The sequence below is a fragment of the Fusarium graminearum genome, chromosome 4, assembly GCF_000240135.3.
Source record: "Fusarium graminearum PH-1 chromosome 4, whole genome shotgun sequence".
Classification (NCBI taxonomy): domain Eukaryota; kingdom Fungi; phylum Ascomycota; class Sordariomycetes; order Hypocreales; family Nectriaceae; genus Fusarium; species Fusarium graminearum.
This window is the reverse complement of record NC_026477.1, coordinates 2,176,813-2,194,702: the sequence shown is the minus strand read 5'-3', so window position 1 is coordinate 2,194,702 and position 17,890 is coordinate 2,176,813. Positions and strand designations below refer to the sequence as shown.

Genomic DNA, 17,890 nt, shown 5'->3' with positions numbered 1-17,890 from the left:
ACGGCCTGACAAGAAGCGCGGCTGCAGCTCGAGTCGGACTCTAGCGTTTCGGGCCAATCTGGCAACTAAAGTTGGGTCTGTTTGTTTGTTGTTTGCACCCTCTTCGCTCCGTCATTCACTTGGAAACCAAATCATCAATCCAGACTTAGCAAGACCGTAACTGGGACTAAGCAGGCGGAGAACGTGTCGGAATGCCCCGCGCCTCGGCAGGTTGCCGTATTGGCATGTCGTCCAGGACTCTTTTTTGTCGTCGCTATACGCTGATCGTTCAGCAGACCAACAGGGACCAAGCATGTTTGAACTAAAAAGCAACGTGGGAATGGTAAGGACAGGGTGATGGATGGGTTGAGTGGAGCTAGTGGACTCTCAACTCGATGCACCCGGAAGCATGTGGAGCTAGCCTTCGGGATTATTTCAGATGCGCGTCTTATGTCAGCGTAGTGGGTCATGGGTCGCTCTCCATGTGGCTTGACTCGAGAGGCGGTGCATCGCTCAAGATAAGATAAGATAACAGATCGCTGACGTTTATCGGTACAAGTTGCACGACACCCCTGAAAAAAAGAATGTGGACCCGCCTGTGTTAATCTCAGCAACAATTGAGGACAGCTTGGACTGTCGCAAGACCTCATGAACTTTGTCATCCAGTCTCTCCTTTAATTTCTACGCATACCGCAGTACTTCTCTACTGCTGCTCTTCTGAGCACTCGTCGCTCCTATCCTTTCCTAATATTCGCTCGATGGCGGTTCGTTACAATGGACGGTGATCCGGCTGTCGATCCGGGGCTTGACTCTTTCAGCTTGACTTTCCCTTTGCCATACCGCGTTGGCTTTATCGCAACCCTAGGTGAGCACGAAAACCCTATTTCTCGACCGCGCATTACATAGCTAACTATCAAAAGCCGTTTGGGGGTGGGGATTGAACCTCCACTGCCTCTATTTATTCAACGTCGACGTTCCTCAGCTAATTCGATATCCCGGCCGAGCATCGCCGCAACACATACCGCACCATGGCTCAACGTACCGCCTTGCGATTGTTCTTTCAGCTTTGTTTGCGTTGTCTATATCTCTCTTCTGGTTATGCACATGGGGTGTAGCTGAACGTGTAATTGCATTTGGCTGGATGCCGTTAGCATACCTCGCGGTTCTGATCGCAATGTTTGTTGTCCCATTGCGAAATCTACCAAGTGGCGGGAGACGAAGATTCTTGGCTACGTTGAGGCGCGTGAGCATAGGAGGTCTTGCTGAGCCTCAAGATGGTAAATTTGGAGACATCCTTTTAGCTGATGTTCTCACATCATACGCCAAGGTCTTTGGGGACCTCTTCATCACTCTGTGCATGTTTTTCACAGCTCAGGGGTCGTCTACACAACGACCTGATCGCAATTGTGGAGGAACAGTCCTCGTGCCTTTCATCATGGGAGTGCCGAGTTTGATACGATTTCGCCAGTGTTTGATCGAATATTTTCGTGTTCGACGGGCTCCGTATAAAGAATCCACAGGATGGGGCGGCCAGCACCTGGCTAACGCACTCAAATATTCAACGGCATTCCCAGTTCTGATCACCAGTGCTTGGCAAAGATCGGTCGAGGATCCCGAGTCCAAGGCAGCCCTCCACAAGGCTTGGCTTGTTGCTGTCGTCATCAATTCGGCCTACTCCTTCTATTGGGACGTGGCCAAGGATTGGGATATGACTCTCTTTTCTTCCAGACAAGACCGCGAATCCCCTACTCATTTCTTTGGGCTGCGAGATCGCTTAGTTTTCAGAACCCCCAATCTTTATTATCTAGTTATTGCCATGGACCTGATGTTGAGATCCACGTGGTCAATGAAGCTCAGCAGTCGCTTGGACAAGTTCAGCGATCTGGAGGGAGGCATCTTTCTTATTGAATTTCTCGAGGTTTTCCGTCGATGGGTATGGATATTCCTCCGTGTTGAGACAGAATGGCTAAGAAACAACTCCACTGGCCTCGGAGTTGACGACATCCTGCTTGGAAATTATCAGGGCAAGGACGACGAAGACGATTGATATGTTGACCGATAATTCTGGTGAGGGAACGACAACTAAACGACGGGCTTTTTCAGGCCTCTGGGCAATTTTCATAGAACTACGACTTTGAATGATATCTTCAATAACGAACCCCGACCACACTTTTGTTGAAACGGACTGATCTGCCTTCTTCCCATGCCCTTTTTCGCAGCCACATTCCCTGCCGAGGCTTTGTGTACATGCTGGGTGCGCCGGTACTCTTCCTTTAACCGCGAGGCCATCCCCGGTAATCGGAAAACTTTACAGCATCATGGCAATCGACCTGACGATCTTACCGCCATTAGCCAGATGGGCAATCCCGCGCCTCTCAATAACAAGCTTGCCCTTCCCGGACGAAGCTTCGGTCTAAACACTAAATGAGCCATGCCAAGTCCAAGTTGGTTCAGCGAATAAGTAATATGCGGGAAAGACGGTGCCTCTACGAAATCCAGAACATTGCGGTGAACCGTCAAAGAGCTGAGCTTGAAGACACAGCTGATGGCGCTATCTTATTTACTTCCCGCCATCGACCTGCTGATCTCTCCTAACGATTGTTGTACTTGTGGCCGCATGGTTTCCCAACGATGATGACCTATTTGAGTGTGGTGTAGTCCAGCCCGCCACGGTTCGATGCAGAAGATGCTTGGAATCTTTGTTTATTCAATATGAACTGTTGGTGAAGCATACTTTTTCTTTTTCCTTCGTGAACAATTCGCGAGGCGCAAGCGGTTTGTCTTTGCCAAACAAGACTGGAATGCTGCTCAGGTTTCTGGCCAATGTGTCAACCAGCTCACTGAGCCTAGACTCAAGCCTCCCGCCACAACCCGCTAAGTGCCAGGTGACTCTGGATGAAAATGGATTGAAGCTGGGACGCCATAGGCTTGGTCGCAAGGCCGAAATGTGACGGCTTAAACTCACAATTGCCTAGAGACACTCATAAGATGGTGTTGGCGACTCGAGTCCTTGTCGGACGAGGGGTTTTCCATCCTTCTCTCTTACTTTGAGCATCTGGATTTGACAACTTATCGAAATTACAGAGCTACCTCGACGACACCGACCCCACGCTTTGACTGAGCAGAAGTAGTTTCCTGTGGCGGGCCTAACTTGAGCGAAGTCTTCGTCATTTAGACCAAGGGAACCGTGCGCTTTTATCTTTTATAAGGTTCGATTGAGGTTCAAACTGTTGGCTGCAAAATCAGCATCGGTGCAGCAGGGTTGCAAGCCAATAAGTCATACATGATACATGCAGGACCCCAACCTCTACCACCCCAGCTTGATCGACTTATAACGGACGCCAAATCAGAGTTGATCGAGAATAGTACACTGTCAACCAGTATGACAAGTTATTTACGGCCAATGAGCAGCATAGAACTTGTGCTGCCACCACAAAATGCATATCTATACTGCAACAAACCTCTGCCTCCGCCTCCAACAACACCATCAAGACACTGTTCAAATTCAAAACCACCTGCAAGGTTCAGCGCCTTTCCAAAGACTTCAGGCCCAGGAAATAATCCCAAGGTGTTGCCTCAACAGCCTCCTGTGGTTGTGCCCAAGGCTTTGACAAGGCAGCGTGCATCACGGATGAGCATATCAGGTACATCTTTGCGCGAACGACGGTCCTCACAAAAGATTCAACAAATCACTGGCCACGATATTGGTCCTGGTATTGATTGGGCGTCTTCTACAACTCGAGCTCCTTATTCGCCTTCCATCTCACCCAAATCCATTCGAGACGATTCATCTAGTGGATACAGCATCTCACTAGACGAGCCCATATTCGACGATGAGCCTGCGCCATCCGTAGACTATCACCCGAGAGCTTCAGATAGTAGCATGCCTCCACTGGAGCCAGACTGCGACAGTGTGTTGAGCAATCAGAGCTGCATGGTCCCAGAATCACCCCAAACTCATAGAGGGTCAATTTCGCTTCATGTCGAGAAGACGAGACGTCTCAGCAGCGTCGCGTCTGCATTGGCAGCGTTGGAACCTTTTCCGAACTTGGACGACCCGTTTGATGAAGATGCCAACTGGCAAGCAGGCTCGTCTTATAATTACTTTAGCGATCTCGAGACAGCGGATGAGTACCATCGAATTGCGACCAGATTGGCCAACAACGACAAACGACAGTCACTGTGTGGAACCTCTCCCCTTACGCGGTCTCGCAGTTCCCTCAGTCGGCGACTGAGTGTGTCGGCCCGGTCGCTATTTACACGAAGAAAAGATTCTGGTCTGTCTGCCAGCTCTAGTCGAGCGTCCCTGACAGCCACCAACCATCCTACAAAGGGACCCTACTCACCTTCAATTCCCCCCTCAGCCGATGATGCAAGCGTGATATCTCCGCTTCGCAGCACGTTCGAAATTGAGGATGAGTATGGTTTTTTTGGAGACGAAAGTAGTGTGAGTGTGAGGGGAGTTACCAGGGATTTCTTTGCACGCAGAAGTGAGGAACACACATCGACAGAGCTTGGCACGCCTCGTTCGATGCCACAAATCCCGGAGCAACCACAGGAACACAGTATCTTGTTGATGACAGGGGTGCAGGTCAAAACCCTGCTTTCGAATGCGCGTGACGGGGCGAAATCGATCCAGATCTCCAGGGTTGAGAGGAGAAGAACGCAGCTCAGGACACAGATCAAGATGATTCCAGAGGAGGAAGCTGGTCGGTGAAGGGTGAGTGATGAAAGACGGAGGAGAACGGGCATGCCCTGGACTGAAGGAGGATTACTTGCTATTAGGTTTAGCGCGGCGTCATGTTGAAAGAGATTCCCCCAAAACGTTTTGGTCAATATAGTCACTTAGACATAATTCAATCAGATCTTACTTATTGTCGTGAACTATTTGTGGAGTGGAAGTGTTGCGTCTAAGCTTTTATGCCGTGACTGTCCCGCAGGGTTTTGTATTGGCATTGTTGACTGACTATTGACCAAACGGGGTATTTATACTTACATAGGCACTTACTCTTGGCACTTCTACTGTCTTCAGTCTTGTCAGAGGAATTGATTTGATAGATTCTATTGTATCTATGATCTATGTTACACTGTGGATCTCTCCCCGGAGTTTTACAAGTAGTTCCCCCGCAAATCAAGATCCATCCAAGATCCGGAGCCGGAGCCGCTTCCAAGCCGAGGCATCCACATCAAGGCTCAACTTTTAGACTATCGCAACCTAATGGATTAAAGAGGAAACAACTCAGGAAAAAAGAGACAAGAAATCTGACTTGAGAAACAAGGCGGGCGTCGATCTTGTTTTCTCGAGCGATTAGAGTTTCTGCATTGCCGATCACTCACCACCATGATCCACGATACAGGGGCCTCAATCAATAACGAGCCCTCTAAAGATCCAGAACCAGCTGAAAGCCACAGCATCACTGACGTCGAAGTTGTTGAGGCGCTGCAGAAGGGCATCCGCGAAGCTGCTAGTGATAACGTTAGAGAGGAGCTGATCAACGAGGGAGAAGCGTCGCTCTATTATGACTCTTTGACCATGTCGCCCTTGAATGCAATGTCCGCTGTGAGTTTGGTTTTGTATTAATCCTCTTCCTCACATCTCGCTTTTTTTTTTTTTTTTTCGTGCTTTACGTTCTGTCCCCATCCCAATGCGTCTACTATCTGATTCTCCTCTTGTGTACTGCAGATTGCTAACAAACATCATATCTCGCAAGGCCGCTATTGCCCGCTTCCGCGCCTACAAGCCTCCTTCATTCCCGCTATGGGACCGTCTTCCAGTTCGGAGACGGGCTGCTGTCTTGATACTGCTGTATGCTGACCGCCACGGTGATTTACGTGTTGTCATCACCATGCGTGCTGCGAGCCTGAGGAATTTCTCGGGGCATGCCGCCTTCCCTGGAGGCAAAGCGGATGATGCTCAAGAGACACCATGTAAGACATTCTCGTCAGGTGTTTTCGATATTCGCTGATCCAAATTCACAGTTCAGATCGCCCGCAGAGAAGCCTGGGAGGAGATCGGGCTTCCAATGGATGATTCCAAACTCCCCAAGCCATTCCGCGTAGAGCATCTCTGTTATCTGCCACCTTCTCTAGCCCGGACGCACCTCGTGGTAAGACCTTGCGTTGCGTTTCTACACGCGGATCAGCGAACAGCAGGAGAGCCCGCTCCTACTGTCGAGGAGACCATGATCCCCCGTTTAGACGCGCGCGAAGTCGCTGCTGTCTTCAGTGCTCCTTTCTACAACTTCCTCCAGGCTAACGACCTCCCTCCTGGTCCTGGTGAGACGCTTCCCGAGGGACAATGGTACGATGGCTTCTGGCATTCATGGAAAGACCACCAATGGCGGGTTCACAACTTTTACGTACCCGTGAATAACCAGAGCATATCCAAGCCACGAAAGGACAGCGAGCAAAGTCATCTGGCCGAGAAGTTGGAAAAGGAAGAGGAGCCAGATGGCAGGTTCAAGGTATGGGGGATGACGGCGCGTATCCTAGTAGATGCGGCGAGAATTGCATATGCACAGGAGCCTGGATTTGAGCATAACGACAATTTCGGTGACGAGGATATTATTGCGCATGCGGACAGTTTGGGAGAGCTGGGGGAGAAAGTTCAAGAGAAGCCACATGAAAAGAAGACTGAACCTGGTGATGCAGCGAAGATGTAGAGAGGTGTTTGCATGGATAGAGTGAAGATTAACGACTCATTAGAATAAGACATTGAAACCAGTTTGCAGATTAAGAATACATATGTAGGCATTGCAATATTTTTTAACTTTGTGCTGGTCTGGCCAAAGACATGAAGCCAGGTGCGATATTTTACTTTACGAAGCAGCACATCATACCAAAATAGATTAATCTTGTTCTGGAGTCTTAGTACTCATTCTAGTTATCTTTGAATCGGAGGATTACCCTCCGTAGTTACTTTGCTGTCTTTGATAAGAATTTGCCTGGATCCTCAGGTACGTAATTACTTCAAACAGACTTTGAGCTGTTCCAACGGTAACGCCTCATAACTCGTGACTCTGCCATAGCCGCTGCCCTCACAATTTCTGCCTTTTAATGGCATGCGTTTTCCTTTGTGGCCGAAGTCCTTTGTCCAAAGAACAAATATCCGAGAAATGCGCCAAGCGAAACAGAAACCATGACCCAGCCGTTGTAGGTCATGAAAACAAGCCTGTCTTTGTTAAATCCACCCATTCTTCAGTCAGTGGCAGAAGACATCAAAGGTACGTACATGAGCATAAAGGCGTAAAAGTTCTGCAGGGCGTACAAGACGGCCTTGATGAGATGGGCGCGCTGGTCGGCTTGTCCCTGGGATTGTCCTGACAGGATGGGAGTCGATTCAGTAACAGGAGCATCAGATAGACCTCACGGTAAGACTTAGCAAGGGTGCGATTTTATATTTTCCCCAAGACTTTAGACAGATAGGGCAAGAGGATACAGCGCAGCATTCTGTTTTCTTTCGTACTTGGGGTTCCCCGGATAGGAAATGTGTGCACTGGTCGTGTAAAGACGGGAGATGGAGATGGAGAGCTTACTGGGGACGGAGCGAACGCGGTTATCGAGAGATTGCTCATAGCGACGGGAGACAGATCGAAGGGCTTCGTAGCCGATGGCGAGGATGATGACGGCGATGAGAGAGAAGAGGAGCGAAGTTGTCGAGCGGACGTGCCATTGACGGAAAACAATGCAAAGGTTGTTGGTATCCCAGGTGAAGAGCATCTAAATTGGTGGTGTTAGCATACGTATGCTCTCTCGTTCAAGAAGGGAAACAGGGTTTGCATACGTTCATACTGCACATGTCCGTCATGCCTCCTCCGCCATGGCCATGATCCATATCTCCATGGTCCATACCACTGTGATCCATGTGTGAGTGATCCATTGTGAATATATTAGTAATTGATGTCGAGTGTTGATGTTGCAGAGTGCAGAAACGGTGTTGGCAGGTATATAATGAAAGTCGGTCGAGGGTAGAAACGAGCTCAAACTTGCGCAAGATCAGGCGGGCTCTTATGGTGGTGGTTAGAGGTCAGTCGATAATAAGGGAGTAGATGCAGAACAGTTGGTGTCGCAAATGGGTGGGTAGAAGGAATGACGCGACGGTAGGTACATGCCGATGTACCCAATATATATGGTAATACAAGTACCTGGTGTTTTAGCTTCTAATTTCAGAGGGGAGGGGTCATCTCAACCCTGTCTTCTACTGCGGGGAACTACTGTGATGTGAGTAATGCTACTAATACCTAGGTACTGTACTGTCCTACTAGGCCATACTAAGCAAAAAGACTGTTTTATACTAGAGAATAGTGAATGAGAATTCGAGATAAATTTCGTAGTTTATTATTCTGCTAATACTCTGAGTAATAAAGTTCGCCTCGTGTATCATACGTCGCAGCCTCTCCCGCGACATCCGCAACTGCCACTTACAAATTATCCGCAGTTATCGAACACCCCTCACTCATATTACTCAACCTTGCTCTAGCTCTAGCATACCTACCTGTATATACACGGTCAAATCAAGGGCAACTTCAGTATGCTCGGTCCTCCTGTGAATTTGCCTAAATGGTGAGTCGAACATCTACTGACTTGGCTACACATAATCACTGGAACAATCTAACCAACTCATGATGGGCATAATAGGCTTGAAGAAAACTCTCATCTCCTGCAACCACCCATCAACAACTACTGCGTCTACAATGACGATTTCACCGTCATGGTATGCCAATGCCTACAAATTCCCCTGTATCTACTATATACGGTCCAGTTACTAAACATCTCCAGATCGTCGGTGGCCCCAATGCTCGCACTGACTACCATATCAACCAAACCCCAGAATGGTTCTACCAATACAAGGGCGCCATGATGCTCAAAGTCGTCGATGAGGGTAAATTTCGCGACATCATCATCCGCGAAGGCGATATGTTTCTCCTACCAGGCAACACGCCTCATAACCCCGTCCGCTTTGCAGACACCGTTGGAGTGGTCCTTGAGCAGCGCCGTCCCAAGGATTCACTCGATCGAATGCGCTGGTATTGTGCTGAGTGCGGCGAGATTGTCCACGAGGCTGCCTTCCATTGCACCGATCTGGGAACACAGATCAAGGCGGCTGTGAATGACTTTAAGAATAGCGATGAAAAGAGGACATGTTCAAAGTGTGGGGTTTTGGCAGATGTAGCGCCGAAGCCAGGAAGTATTCAGGATCCCAATTTGGAGTGATAATATTCTATTTTACAAGATTTAAAATTTCAAGTCTTTCACGATATGTCTCATTTCAAGTTCCACTATGTTTCCCTTTAAGTCTCGGAGAAAGTGTAGGAACTAGGCGACTCCTCGACGGGAATCTCAATAGCACCCTCCTCCACCTCCTTTCCGTCAATCCTCAGACCAGCACGAACAACGTCACCAGGCGCAGCAGGACCAACACCAGCAGGTGTACCAGTGAGGACAATGTCACCCGGGTGGAGAGTCATGACCTTTGAGATGTCGCTTAGAATGCGAGGGATCTGGTAGATCATCAGGTTGGTCGAGCCCTGCTGCTTGGTCTCGCCGTTGAGCTGGAGGAAGAGCTCCACGTTGTGAGGGTCCTGGATGGCGGTCTTGGGAATGATGTTGCTCATGGGCAGGAAAGTGTCGAAGCCCTTGGCAATCGACCACGGAAGACCCTTCTTCTTGGCCTCATTCTGAGCGTTGCGGGCAGTAAAGTCAATGGCAACAGCGTAAGCTATGGTATGTCAGCATTCGATGATTTCTGAGAGGTAGGTGTGGGATATCGCGCACCCTTTACAGCATCCATAGCGCCCTGAACATCAGAGGCTTGGAGATCTTTGGTCAGCTTGCCGATAACAAGAGCCAGCTCAACTTCATAGTGCATCTCAATGCCCTTGGGTCTCAGGACAGCACCCTCACCAGGGAGCACGATGGATGAGGTGGGCTTGAGGAAGAAGAAGGGCTGCTTTGGCTTGGCGCTGTTGAGCTCGGCAATATGTTCCCTGGAAGATAGATATCAGTATGTGCTAGAGTGATTGAGTATATGGGAACATACGCAAAGTTGCGGCCAATACATATGACCTTGCCTGCTTGCTTGAGGCTTGATGAAGCTTGAGGCGCCAGGTTGGCCATTGTGCGTCTGAGAGCAAACATGACTGCGGTAAACTATTGAGATAATCGCCTGATTGATGAATAGTTATAAGAAAATTGCCTTCCGTTGACTGTTGGTGAAATACTTAGTGGTTGAGCTTGAATTTGGGTGGCTTCGGACACATCCTCCGATACAAGTTTCGGAGATTGAATCCCGAACAGTGTCAAGTCCAGGGTAAATGAGTTGCCAGCGACATGACTTGGCCGCTGGAAGCATAAGAGACGAAATTAGTAGATCACCTTGTGCCACTTAGCCTATGTCCTTTAGGCTATTTATTTTTGTACACTTCAACTTGAAAGGTCAACTTTTCTGCTACCCACTAGCTTGGCAATCACATTCAATGACAAAGACCTTTTTTTCATGATTGATCTCTAGGTTTATTTTCCGAACAATCAAGTAGACGAATGGTAGTATACGGTGGAGTTCTTATCTACAGCCCGGTCCATAAGAAACATCCCATATCTTGTTAACAGACGTGCTATAGTGGTTTCAGGGGTTTCTTTCATACTACCTATTCATCTTGATGCTACTATTTATGAACGAACACACACATACATAGAGACTTTGTTTGTCTAGGTTAACTCGATATGTTCCCGTGCCCTTTGCTATCGAGCGTGGTCGAATCTCGAGTCAAAGAAAGTTGACCCTGGCGCCCACCAACACACGTCAAAGGACACAAAGATGCCCGTTCATTGTCCTGGAATAAGTCAATCCATCAACATGAGCACGAATTCAACTCATCCCTATTTTCTTATGTGTATAAGAACAATAATAGCCGCTATCACCGACAACACAGTGATCCTCATCTTTCAATACACCCACCCAACTTTCCAACTACCCAACTGAAACTCGTTCATATTCCAACATGTGCAGAAAATTCATTCGTTGGTTCTGTTGCCCCGTTCAAATTGCAGATCCAGATGATCTGCCTTCCATTCCACAAAGAACACAACCCGCAAACCCTCTTCAAGAATGGGCTCGGTGGAGACCTGATGATCGAATATCGCCAGAAGAGCTGAGTTACTTGCGACTGGAACATCAAACATACTATTACATACGCCACAAGAAGGAATACTGGATTCGTTGCGCCCGAAGTTATGCTGTCGGCTGTGACGTGCTCCCTCTTGAGACTCGGACTGAGCTTTACAGTATCCCTTGCCCTGACTGCACACGAGACCATGCTTCTGCCATGTCCGCCCGTCCTTTTCAAACACATATCGAAGAACCAGACGCCGACAGAGATGTTGATAATCTGGAATTAATATACGCTGGTTATTTGTCGGAAACATTAAACCACACACGTGCTTTCTTCATGCATGAGCTTGATTTGGAACCCCTCGACGAACTGTCTGCCATGAACTACCTCCACGGTTTGAACTGTACTGAAAACCCATACCATATTAGACGGCAGCATCCCGATCGAAACAACTTCCCCGAAGAGTGCCTGGAAGACTGTGCTTGCACCGCTGACCCTGGGGCTCACAACCTTTCTCGTGCGGCCCGTAATCAGGAAGCTATGCGTGTGAGAGACAAGAGAGCCTATGGATGGTTTGAATTCATTCAAAAAGACAAACATTTGGACAATTATAAAACCCGAAATTTTGTACAAATTCCTAATCAGTTGGCAATCAACTTGGACGAGGAATCATCGGAAAAACATGATCGGATGGTAGAACGCGTTGGCCAGCAGGTCATGTCCCTCTGCCTCCTCGACCACAATCCGGACCTTGAGACCGAATGGACTGCTCGCTATGACGACTTGGAGGAATGGCAAGAGAGGGTGAGGCAGCGCGAAGCTATGTGTCTTATTATGATACGCTATGCTGCCGCCGATCCTGGCATTACAATGAGCTTCGCAGACGGGCTCATGTCATGCATACTAACTATGCTTGCACCGGGACTTGACGAGACGGACCCTAGTGTCCAGCACTTCTTCTGCAATTTTCCCGGCTACGAAGACTTCGCCAAAATGACCGCTATGTGTGACCAACTCACAACTGGAAATATTATCAGAAGAAACAAGTGGAACTACAGACAGACATGTATGGATCAACAAGATGAGCTTCTCAACGCAATGAGGCGTAACCGCAACATATCTTTCCGGAATGTCGTCAACAAGCAAAGGGTCGCAGAGGCAGTCGCCCAAAGGTTCAGAACTCCTGGTCCAGCCCTCCTTGACACCGACGAAGTGCGAGACTGTGTCATCTGCAGCGACCCTTTCGACACGTCAGGAGATAAATTGGTTCCTGAGCATCTCGCCATCGTTCAACTTCCTTGCTGCACCAAGTTTATCCACACGCGGTGCTTCAAAGGAGTGACCACTGGCAAGAAACAAGCATGCCCGTTCTGCAACGCCGATCTCGAAACAATAGGCATGAACCCAGGCGACGGGACCGAATTTTTGTCATTTTCATTACGCCACGCAGAGCTCCCACCTGGGCTACACCGTTTTTCAACAGGCATAGAGAAGGCCATTGCATCATTCATTGATCCAAATGGCATCGCTTTACTGAAAAAGCTGAACAGGGTCATCGAAGACGAGGAGGGTATGCCCAGGGGTACTCTTGGTGCGGTGTACAGGGACTGGCATATGAATGCGTATTAATGAAGGGTTGAGGGGACCGAAGTTGCTCGACGTCGAATACGAGAGACAGATCATCTCCTAGTTAGTGAGAATATGGAACATGTCAACAAGTGCCAAGTGGCATGAATATTCACGGGTTGGCAAGTGTCCCTCATGTCCCTCTGTATAGTAAAACGTTTCTTTTTAATTTTGGCGTTATGGAAAACCGGTAACAACGGGGATATAGTACCTCAAAATCTAAGCTTTTTGCCCTTCTCCTACATGAAATCTCAAACCATCTATATTAAGCAACGTCAACAAACGTCCTCTTCTTGGCACTCCTTGCGTCGTTCTCTTCCTCCCAGTTCTCATCCACGTAATCCTTGATGCTCTTGTCACGAATCTGCATACCGACAACCTTGAGGGCAGCAATGTTGACTCCCATCTCGTCCTTCTGGCGCTTGAGCGAAGCGCGAAGGTTAATGCGGATGCCATCGAGCATGACCTTCATGCTACGGCTAGCAACAATTTGCTTGTGATGTGTCTTGAGCATGAAGAATAGAATGCGGCATGTCAGGGGCATGTTCATGGACCGCATGGCAAATATGTTGAGGAAAGTGAAGAGGATGGGGATGGACGAGAAGGGTAGGACCAGAAGGGCATCGTGTAGTGCTGAGGCCTTGATTTTCTGCAGGACGGAGAGGACGTAGGCTTCAGCGGTGATGTCACCGAGAGCGAGGAAGACCATATTGCGCTGAGGGGGTTGAGCATGTGGGTTTGTGAGTTTGGCTTCCTCGTACTCCTTGAGGAGGTTCAAGTCAGCCATGCCCATCTCGAGGGCTTCGGCTATTCTTTCACCAGCCATGAGGGTTTCCGAAGTCTGCTTGCTCGCCGCGCCGACCTCGTTGTTCTCGTCCTGGGCGTCCGCATCACGTTCCAGAGATGTGGTAAGGGTACTCTCATACAGCTCCTCCATCTCCTTCTCTCGCTCTTCCTCGAGGAAGATTTGTTCATCGGTCTCGTCCCAGATCCGAATACTCTTGTCGTGGCCGGCACTGACCAAAAGGTTGCCGCTGTGGGAAACAGCAATTGCCCATACTTCTCCGTGGTGCCCATCCATCCGTTGGATTTGCTCAAACTTATCACCATCCCAGTATCGGATCGTGCGATCCTTACTGCTACTGAAGAAGTGGTGGCCATTGCCGTCGTTGTTGTGTGGCACAAAGGCGACCTGCAGAATACTGTCCTTGTGGCCATACAGGGCTTTATGACAATCACCAAAGTCAAGACCCCATATTCTGATGTTCTTGTCGGCCGAACTTGTGACAATCATCTTGCTATCGTATGATATGTCCATACTCAGCACTGGGAGCTTATGACCGTAGAGGTTGAGGTAAAGCTTGAGGGAATCGACAAAGAAGACCTTGACTGTGCTATCGAATAGGGCAACAGCTAGAAGCTTGGCATCTGGTGAGAACTTGAGGCTGAGAATATCGTGAGAAACCTTCAATGTCCTTGATTGCACCAACTTGAGCTTTGGTGTTGTTCTCCTTGTACCCAGAACCTCCTCCTGCACAATCTTGAAGTCCCAGAACTTGGCTGTCTGGTCAGCGCTGCCAGAAACGACAGATTGGCCGTTAGGGTGGACGCTCAGCGACCAAATGGCTTTCTCGTGAGCATCGACACTGTCAAGCAGAGCCGCTGAAGCGACGTCAAAGAGCTGCAACTCGCCGCTCTTGGTGCCAACAACCACGACTTTGTCTCCAGGAAGGAAAGCACAGCAAAGCGCGTATCCACACTCGAATGTTCGAATGCAAGCAGTGGTTTTCACATTCCAAATTTTCAAGTTGCCGTTGGAAGCAGACGCTAGCATCTTGTCATCCGAGCTTAACGAAAGGGCCCGAATATCCGTTCGGTGACCGGGCAGCTCGACGGACAGAGCCCTTGTGTATTCGGGAGCGTCTTCCTTCTTTGACTTGTCGCTCTTGTCTTTGCGCGAGACGCTGTAGTACTCGAGCAAGTTGTTTGTGGTTCCTACTAGCAATTGAAGATCTTTCTGTCCGCTGGGTACAGCCCAGTCAACAGAGCGAACCTTTCCTCCCGTTCGCACAATGACGTGCTGAACAAACACATCACTGATATCGGCCTTTGAGACGTCCTCGGGCTCTTCACCGTTGGCTTCCTCCTCAGCGGCCTTGCCGTCCTTGGCCTTCTCACGACGTCTTCTTCGCTTACGTGCCAGAGCCTTCTTTATCTCGGCCTCGGATCGTAGTCGCCACACGTCGACCGCCTTTTCTGAACCATGAACAGCAAAGTAATCTTTCTTGGGGTGAAATACGACCTCGGTTGCCCTGTCCTTGCTTTGCCTGTGAAGCGTTCCTTTGTCCTGGAGATATTGGGCTGCGGCGGGTGCGTCCACCTGGCGGGTGCTGAGCGCAAGACCATCGGCATCCAATGACCAAACTTTGATTTCGCCATCGTTTCCAGCTGTGACACATCCGCTGTAGTCTGGAGAAAGACCAAGAGCCCAGCATTCGCCGTTGGTTTGCGAAATGTGAGTCTCTATACAGTGTCTTGACGAGAGATCCCAGAGTTTGATGAGCGAGTCTTTGCCAGTCGTCAAGAGGAAGCCTTCGTGTGTTCCTTCGCCATCGATAACCATGGCACGCGAGCCGTCCTCATCCTGCACCTGGGCCTCCGGCTCCACAAACTGCAGGCCGGTGATTTGGTCCTTGTGTCCTCGCAGCTTGAATTGACCAACTTCTGCAACAAGGTCCCACATGATGATGTCCGTATCCCGAGATCCACTGGCAAGTCTGACGCCGGACTTGTCGAATACAAGTTTTGTGATTGCCGACTTGTGTCCATTGAAGTTGAGTATAACGGAGGAAATCTTGCTGTCCCAAAGTCGAATGCTGCCGTCCTCATATCCGACAGCGAATACATCCTTGTCGGCTTTGCTTTGCGCGATCGCAGTCACAGGTACCGTGCATCGCTCATCTCTCCAGCGGCTTATCAGCTCACCCTTTTTAATATCCCAACAAATAACTTCCTCGTTCGCGGCGACAATCGCCTGTCCTGCGCTGGTTCCCGTTCGGTCTTTGGACGACCACACCAGGTTCGAAGTTGGCGAGGCGACGACGCCGAAGGACTTGCCATGCTCGTATTTTCTGTTTGAGAACAAGTTAGATTGAGTCGCTTACTTGTATTTGCCAACTTACAAGTATGACTTGACCATTTTTGCAGGGTTGCGACCAGAATTGGCCTTTCTTCAAATTTGTCTCTAACAAAAAGATCCCAGAATCTTTCTTTCCATGCAGCGCGGAAAGGTACGAGGTGGGAAATTTTCTTATCGATAAGAGCATACCCACATGCTCCACTGCGAAGCTCATCGTCACGTGTGATGGCTGGGAGCTTGAGACTCACCACGTAAGCCCCACTACCAGGCGTCACCTACTGTACCGTACTACCTAAGCTCCAGTAACGACGAGAGTAAAGGGGAGAGCATACAACTCAATCAACAAGATGCTTCTGCTAGATTATCAAAACGTGCTGATTCAGTCAGTCCTGACTGAGAGGTTTTCTGGGTAAGATTGCGCATGTCTGAATGTCTCAAAATGAGAGCTAATAGATCGTACGTCAGAGCCCCTCCCGCTTCCATTGACCAGACGGTCAGCGACTTCGACGGTGTTACCTTCCATATCTCGACCCCCGAGACCAAGACTCAGGTCCTCCTTTCTATCCAAATACGATGCTTCCCCGATCTCGTCAAGTACGGAGCTGAAGAGGTCCTCCAGCGGGAGTACGGCGACTATGTGACAGCTGTCGAGCCCGGCTACGACTTCTCTGTTCTGGTTGACCTGGAGAACCTCCCCGAGTCAAAGGGTATAGCTCCCTGTGATATTCTTGATTACTCAAAGTCTAGTGCTGACCATTGATTAGAAGAACGTAACGAGCTGGCTCTCAAGTTCGCTCTCCTGAAACGCAATGCCATGGCCGCCCCATTCGAGCAAGCCTACAAGGAGCACTATGCACTGAAGGAGGAGGCTTCCAAGTTCACTTCCGAAGACGCTCCCCAAGGAATCCGAGAGGGAGGTGAAGTTAAGGCGATCCACTACCGAGAGGAGGAGGCCATCTACGTCAAAGCCAGCCACGACCGAGTTACCGTCATCTTCAGCACTGTCTTCCGTGAAGAGACCGACCGTGTATTTGGAAAGGTGTTTATTCAGGAGTTTGTCGATGCTCGGAGGAGAGCCATTCAGAACGCTCCCCAAGTGCTGTTTAGAAACGATGCTCCCCTTGAATTGCAGGGTGTCCCAGGAATCCAGAACACTGGATCTGGAGATATTGGCTACGTGACTTTCGGTAAGCGCGAGAAACTGCTGCGACTAGAGGCATTTACTGATCGGATTATAGTTCTCTTCCCCCGACATCTGACTCCCCAGCGCATGACCGATGTTATTTCTCATATTCAGACTTTCCGTGATTACTTCCATTACCATATTAAGGCCTCAAAAGCTTATATCCACTCTCGTATGCGAAAGCGAACTGCCGACTTCCTCCAAGGTAAATATCATCTTTTGAATCAGTGCAATCGCAGATCTAACAGTGCCCAGTGCTGCGCCGTGCCAGGCCCGAGAACGAGGAGAAGGAGAGAAAGACTGCCAGCGGCAGAACTTTCAAGGTACAAGGAAACTAGATTTTGGTGCAACAGGACAGTTTCTGCGCACCTAACTTTATACAATGACCGATTTGGTTCAACACTGTTGGACCGTTAGATAGGGCGGTTAGGCGCGGGCAGATGATAGTTGAGCGAATGACACTATAAAACTATGATTTGATAACCCGAGTTGAACATATGAGACCAACAACCGAATACTTAGTAAATAGGAACAATTATAAGCTAAATTCATCATGGGATCGATCATCTTGGCACGTGGTGGATCTCAACCAAACGTTGAAAGTCTCACAGCAGCTCGCACTAGCCTAGTACCTAGTACCTACTGATGTAAGCATTTCACGTTGAGGAGACTGCAAATCCCAAGTCTTGAGGTTAAAACCTGAGGCTCATCTAGCTTGCGACTTAAACCTGCTTCAAACACCTCTACAAATATTTTACTGATACAATTGTGTTGTTGACGTGCAGGTACCTGATTATACTCACCTTGGAGAAGCAAGCACTACCCAATTAGCGGTGGGTGTTTCGAACTTCA

General features: G+C 49.1%; 9 protein-coding genes across 9 annotated transcripts; 6 read left to right on the top strand and 3 right to left on the bottom strand.

Moving 5' to 3' along the window:
* Positions 1–753: 753 nt before the first annotated feature.
* On the top strand, positions 754–2,242 carry FGSG_07062 (uncharacterized protein; the record flags this gene model as incomplete). The annotated part of the gene is made up of 2 exons (XM_011328457.1): positions 754–844; positions 900–2,242. 2 exons carry the CDS (start codon positions 754–756, stop codon positions 2,024–2,026), a joined length of 1,218 nt encoding a protein of 405 aa, XP_011326759.1. The 3' UTR covers positions 2,027–2,242.
* A 1,174-nt stretch (positions 2,243–3,416) lies between these two features.
* Positions 3,417–4,696, top strand: FGSG_07061 (uncharacterized protein; the record flags this gene model as incomplete). The annotated part of the gene is made up of 2 exons (XM_011328456.1): positions 3,417–3,501; positions 3,534–4,696. 2 exons carry the CDS (start codon positions 3,417–3,419, stop codon positions 4,694–4,696), a joined length of 1,248 nt encoding a protein of 415 aa, XP_011326758.1.
* A 624-nt stretch (positions 4,697–5,320) lies between these two features.
* Positions 5,321–6,641, top strand: FGSG_07060 (uncharacterized protein; the record flags this gene model as incomplete). The annotated part of the gene is made up of 3 exons (XM_011328455.1): positions 5,321–5,539; positions 5,691–5,907; positions 5,959–6,641. 3 exons carry the CDS (start codon positions 5,321–5,323, stop codon positions 6,639–6,641), a joined length of 1,119 nt encoding a protein of 372 aa, XP_011326757.1.
* Positions 6,642–7,032: 391 nt separating this feature from the next.
* Positions 7,033–7,843, bottom strand: FGSG_07059 (uncharacterized protein; the record flags this gene model as incomplete). Its single annotated transcript, XM_011328454.1, has 5 exons — positions 7,033–7,150; positions 7,211–7,298; positions 7,445–7,474; positions 7,515–7,698; positions 7,763–7,843. The coding sequence occupies 5 exons, from the start codon at positions 7,841–7,843 to the stop codon at positions 7,033–7,035; spliced, it is 501 nt and encodes a 166-aa protein (XP_011326756.1).
* A 463-nt stretch (positions 7,844–8,306) lies between these two features.
* FGSG_07058 (3-hydroxyanthranilate 3,4-dioxygenase) lies at positions 8,307–9,237 on the top strand. Its single transcript, XM_011328453.1, has 3 exons — positions 8,307–8,541; positions 8,617–8,692; positions 8,758–9,237. The coding sequence occupies exons 1-3, from the start codon at positions 8,510–8,512 to the stop codon at positions 9,190–9,192; spliced, it is 543 nt and encodes a 180-aa protein (XP_011326755.1). The 5' UTR covers positions 8,307–8,509; the 3' UTR covers positions 9,193–9,237.
* On the bottom strand, positions 9,188–10,114 carry FGSG_07057 (uncharacterized protein). Its single transcript, XM_011328452.1, has 3 exons — positions 10,019–10,114; positions 9,754–9,965; positions 9,188–9,697 (listed from the first exon to the last, which is right to left on the bottom strand). Exons 1-3 carry the CDS (start codon positions 10,093–10,095, stop codon positions 9,270–9,272), a joined length of 717 nt encoding a protein of 238 aa, XP_011326754.1. The 5' UTR covers positions 10,096–10,114; the 3' UTR covers positions 9,188–9,269.
* A 2,044-nt stretch (positions 10,115–12,158) lies between these two features.
* On the top strand, positions 12,159–12,719 carry FGSG_07056 (uncharacterized protein; the record flags this gene model as incomplete). The annotated part of the gene is made up of 1 exon (XM_011328451.1): positions 12,159–12,719. The coding sequence occupies one exon, from the start codon at positions 12,159–12,161 to the stop codon at positions 12,717–12,719; it is 561 nt and encodes a 186-aa protein (XP_011326753.1).
* A 262-nt stretch (positions 12,720–12,981) lies between these two features.
* Positions 12,982–15,915, bottom strand: FGSG_07055 (uncharacterized protein; the record flags this gene model as incomplete). The annotated part of the gene is made up of 2 exons (XM_011328450.1): positions 12,982–15,847; positions 15,899–15,915. The coding sequence occupies 2 exons, from the start codon at positions 15,913–15,915 to the stop codon at positions 12,982–12,984; spliced, it is 2,883 nt and encodes a 960-aa protein (XP_011326752.1).
* Positions 15,916–16,135: 220 nt separating this feature from the next.
* On the top strand, positions 16,136–17,591 carry FGSG_07054 (ARP2/3 complex 34 kDa subunit). The gene is made up of 5 exons (XM_011328449.1): positions 16,136–16,264; positions 16,321–16,562; positions 16,620–17,042; positions 17,094–17,243; positions 17,294–17,591. The coding sequence occupies exons 1-5, from the start codon at positions 16,203–16,205 to the stop codon at positions 17,374–17,376; spliced, it is 960 nt and encodes a 319-aa protein (XP_011326751.1). The 5' UTR covers positions 16,136–16,202; the 3' UTR covers positions 17,377–17,591.
* The last annotated feature ends 299 nt before the right edge of the window (positions 17,592–17,890 follow it).

Coding starts and splice junctions, on each gene's coding strand:
- FGSG_07058 (XM_011328453.1), top strand. CDS start 8,510: ATGCTCGGTCCTCCTGTGAATTTGCCTAAATG. Junction 8,542..8,616: donor CCTGTGAATTTGCCTAAATG/GTGAGTCGAACA, acceptor TGGGCATAATAG/GCTTGAAGAAAACTCTCATC. Junction 8,693..8,757: donor ATGACGATTTCACCGTCATG/GTATGCCAATGC, acceptor AAACATCTCCAG/ATCGTCGGTGGCCCCAATGC.
- FGSG_07057 (XM_011328452.1), bottom strand. CDS start 10,095: ATGGCCAACCTGGCGCCTCAAGCTTCATCAAGCCTCAAGCAAGCAGGC. Junction 9,966..10,018: donor TGTATTGGCCGCAACTTTGC/GTATGTTCCCAT, acceptor TCTATCTTCCAG/GGAACATATTGCCGAGCTCA. Junction 9,698..9,753: donor CGCTATGGATGCTGTAAAGG/GTGCGCGATATC, acceptor GACATACCATAG/CTTACGCTGTTGCCATTGAC.
- FGSG_07054 (XM_011328449.1), top strand. CDS start 16,203: ATGCTTCTGCTAGATTATCAAAACGTGCTGATTCAGTCAGTCCTGACT. Junction 16,265..16,320: donor CTGACTGAGAGGTTTTCTGG/GTAAGATTGCGC, acceptor ATCGTACGTCAG/AGCCCCTCCCGCTTCCATTG. Junction 17,244..17,293: donor AACTGCCGACTTCCTCCAAG/GTAAATATCATC, acceptor AACAGTGCCCAG/TGCTGCGCCGTGCCAGGCCC.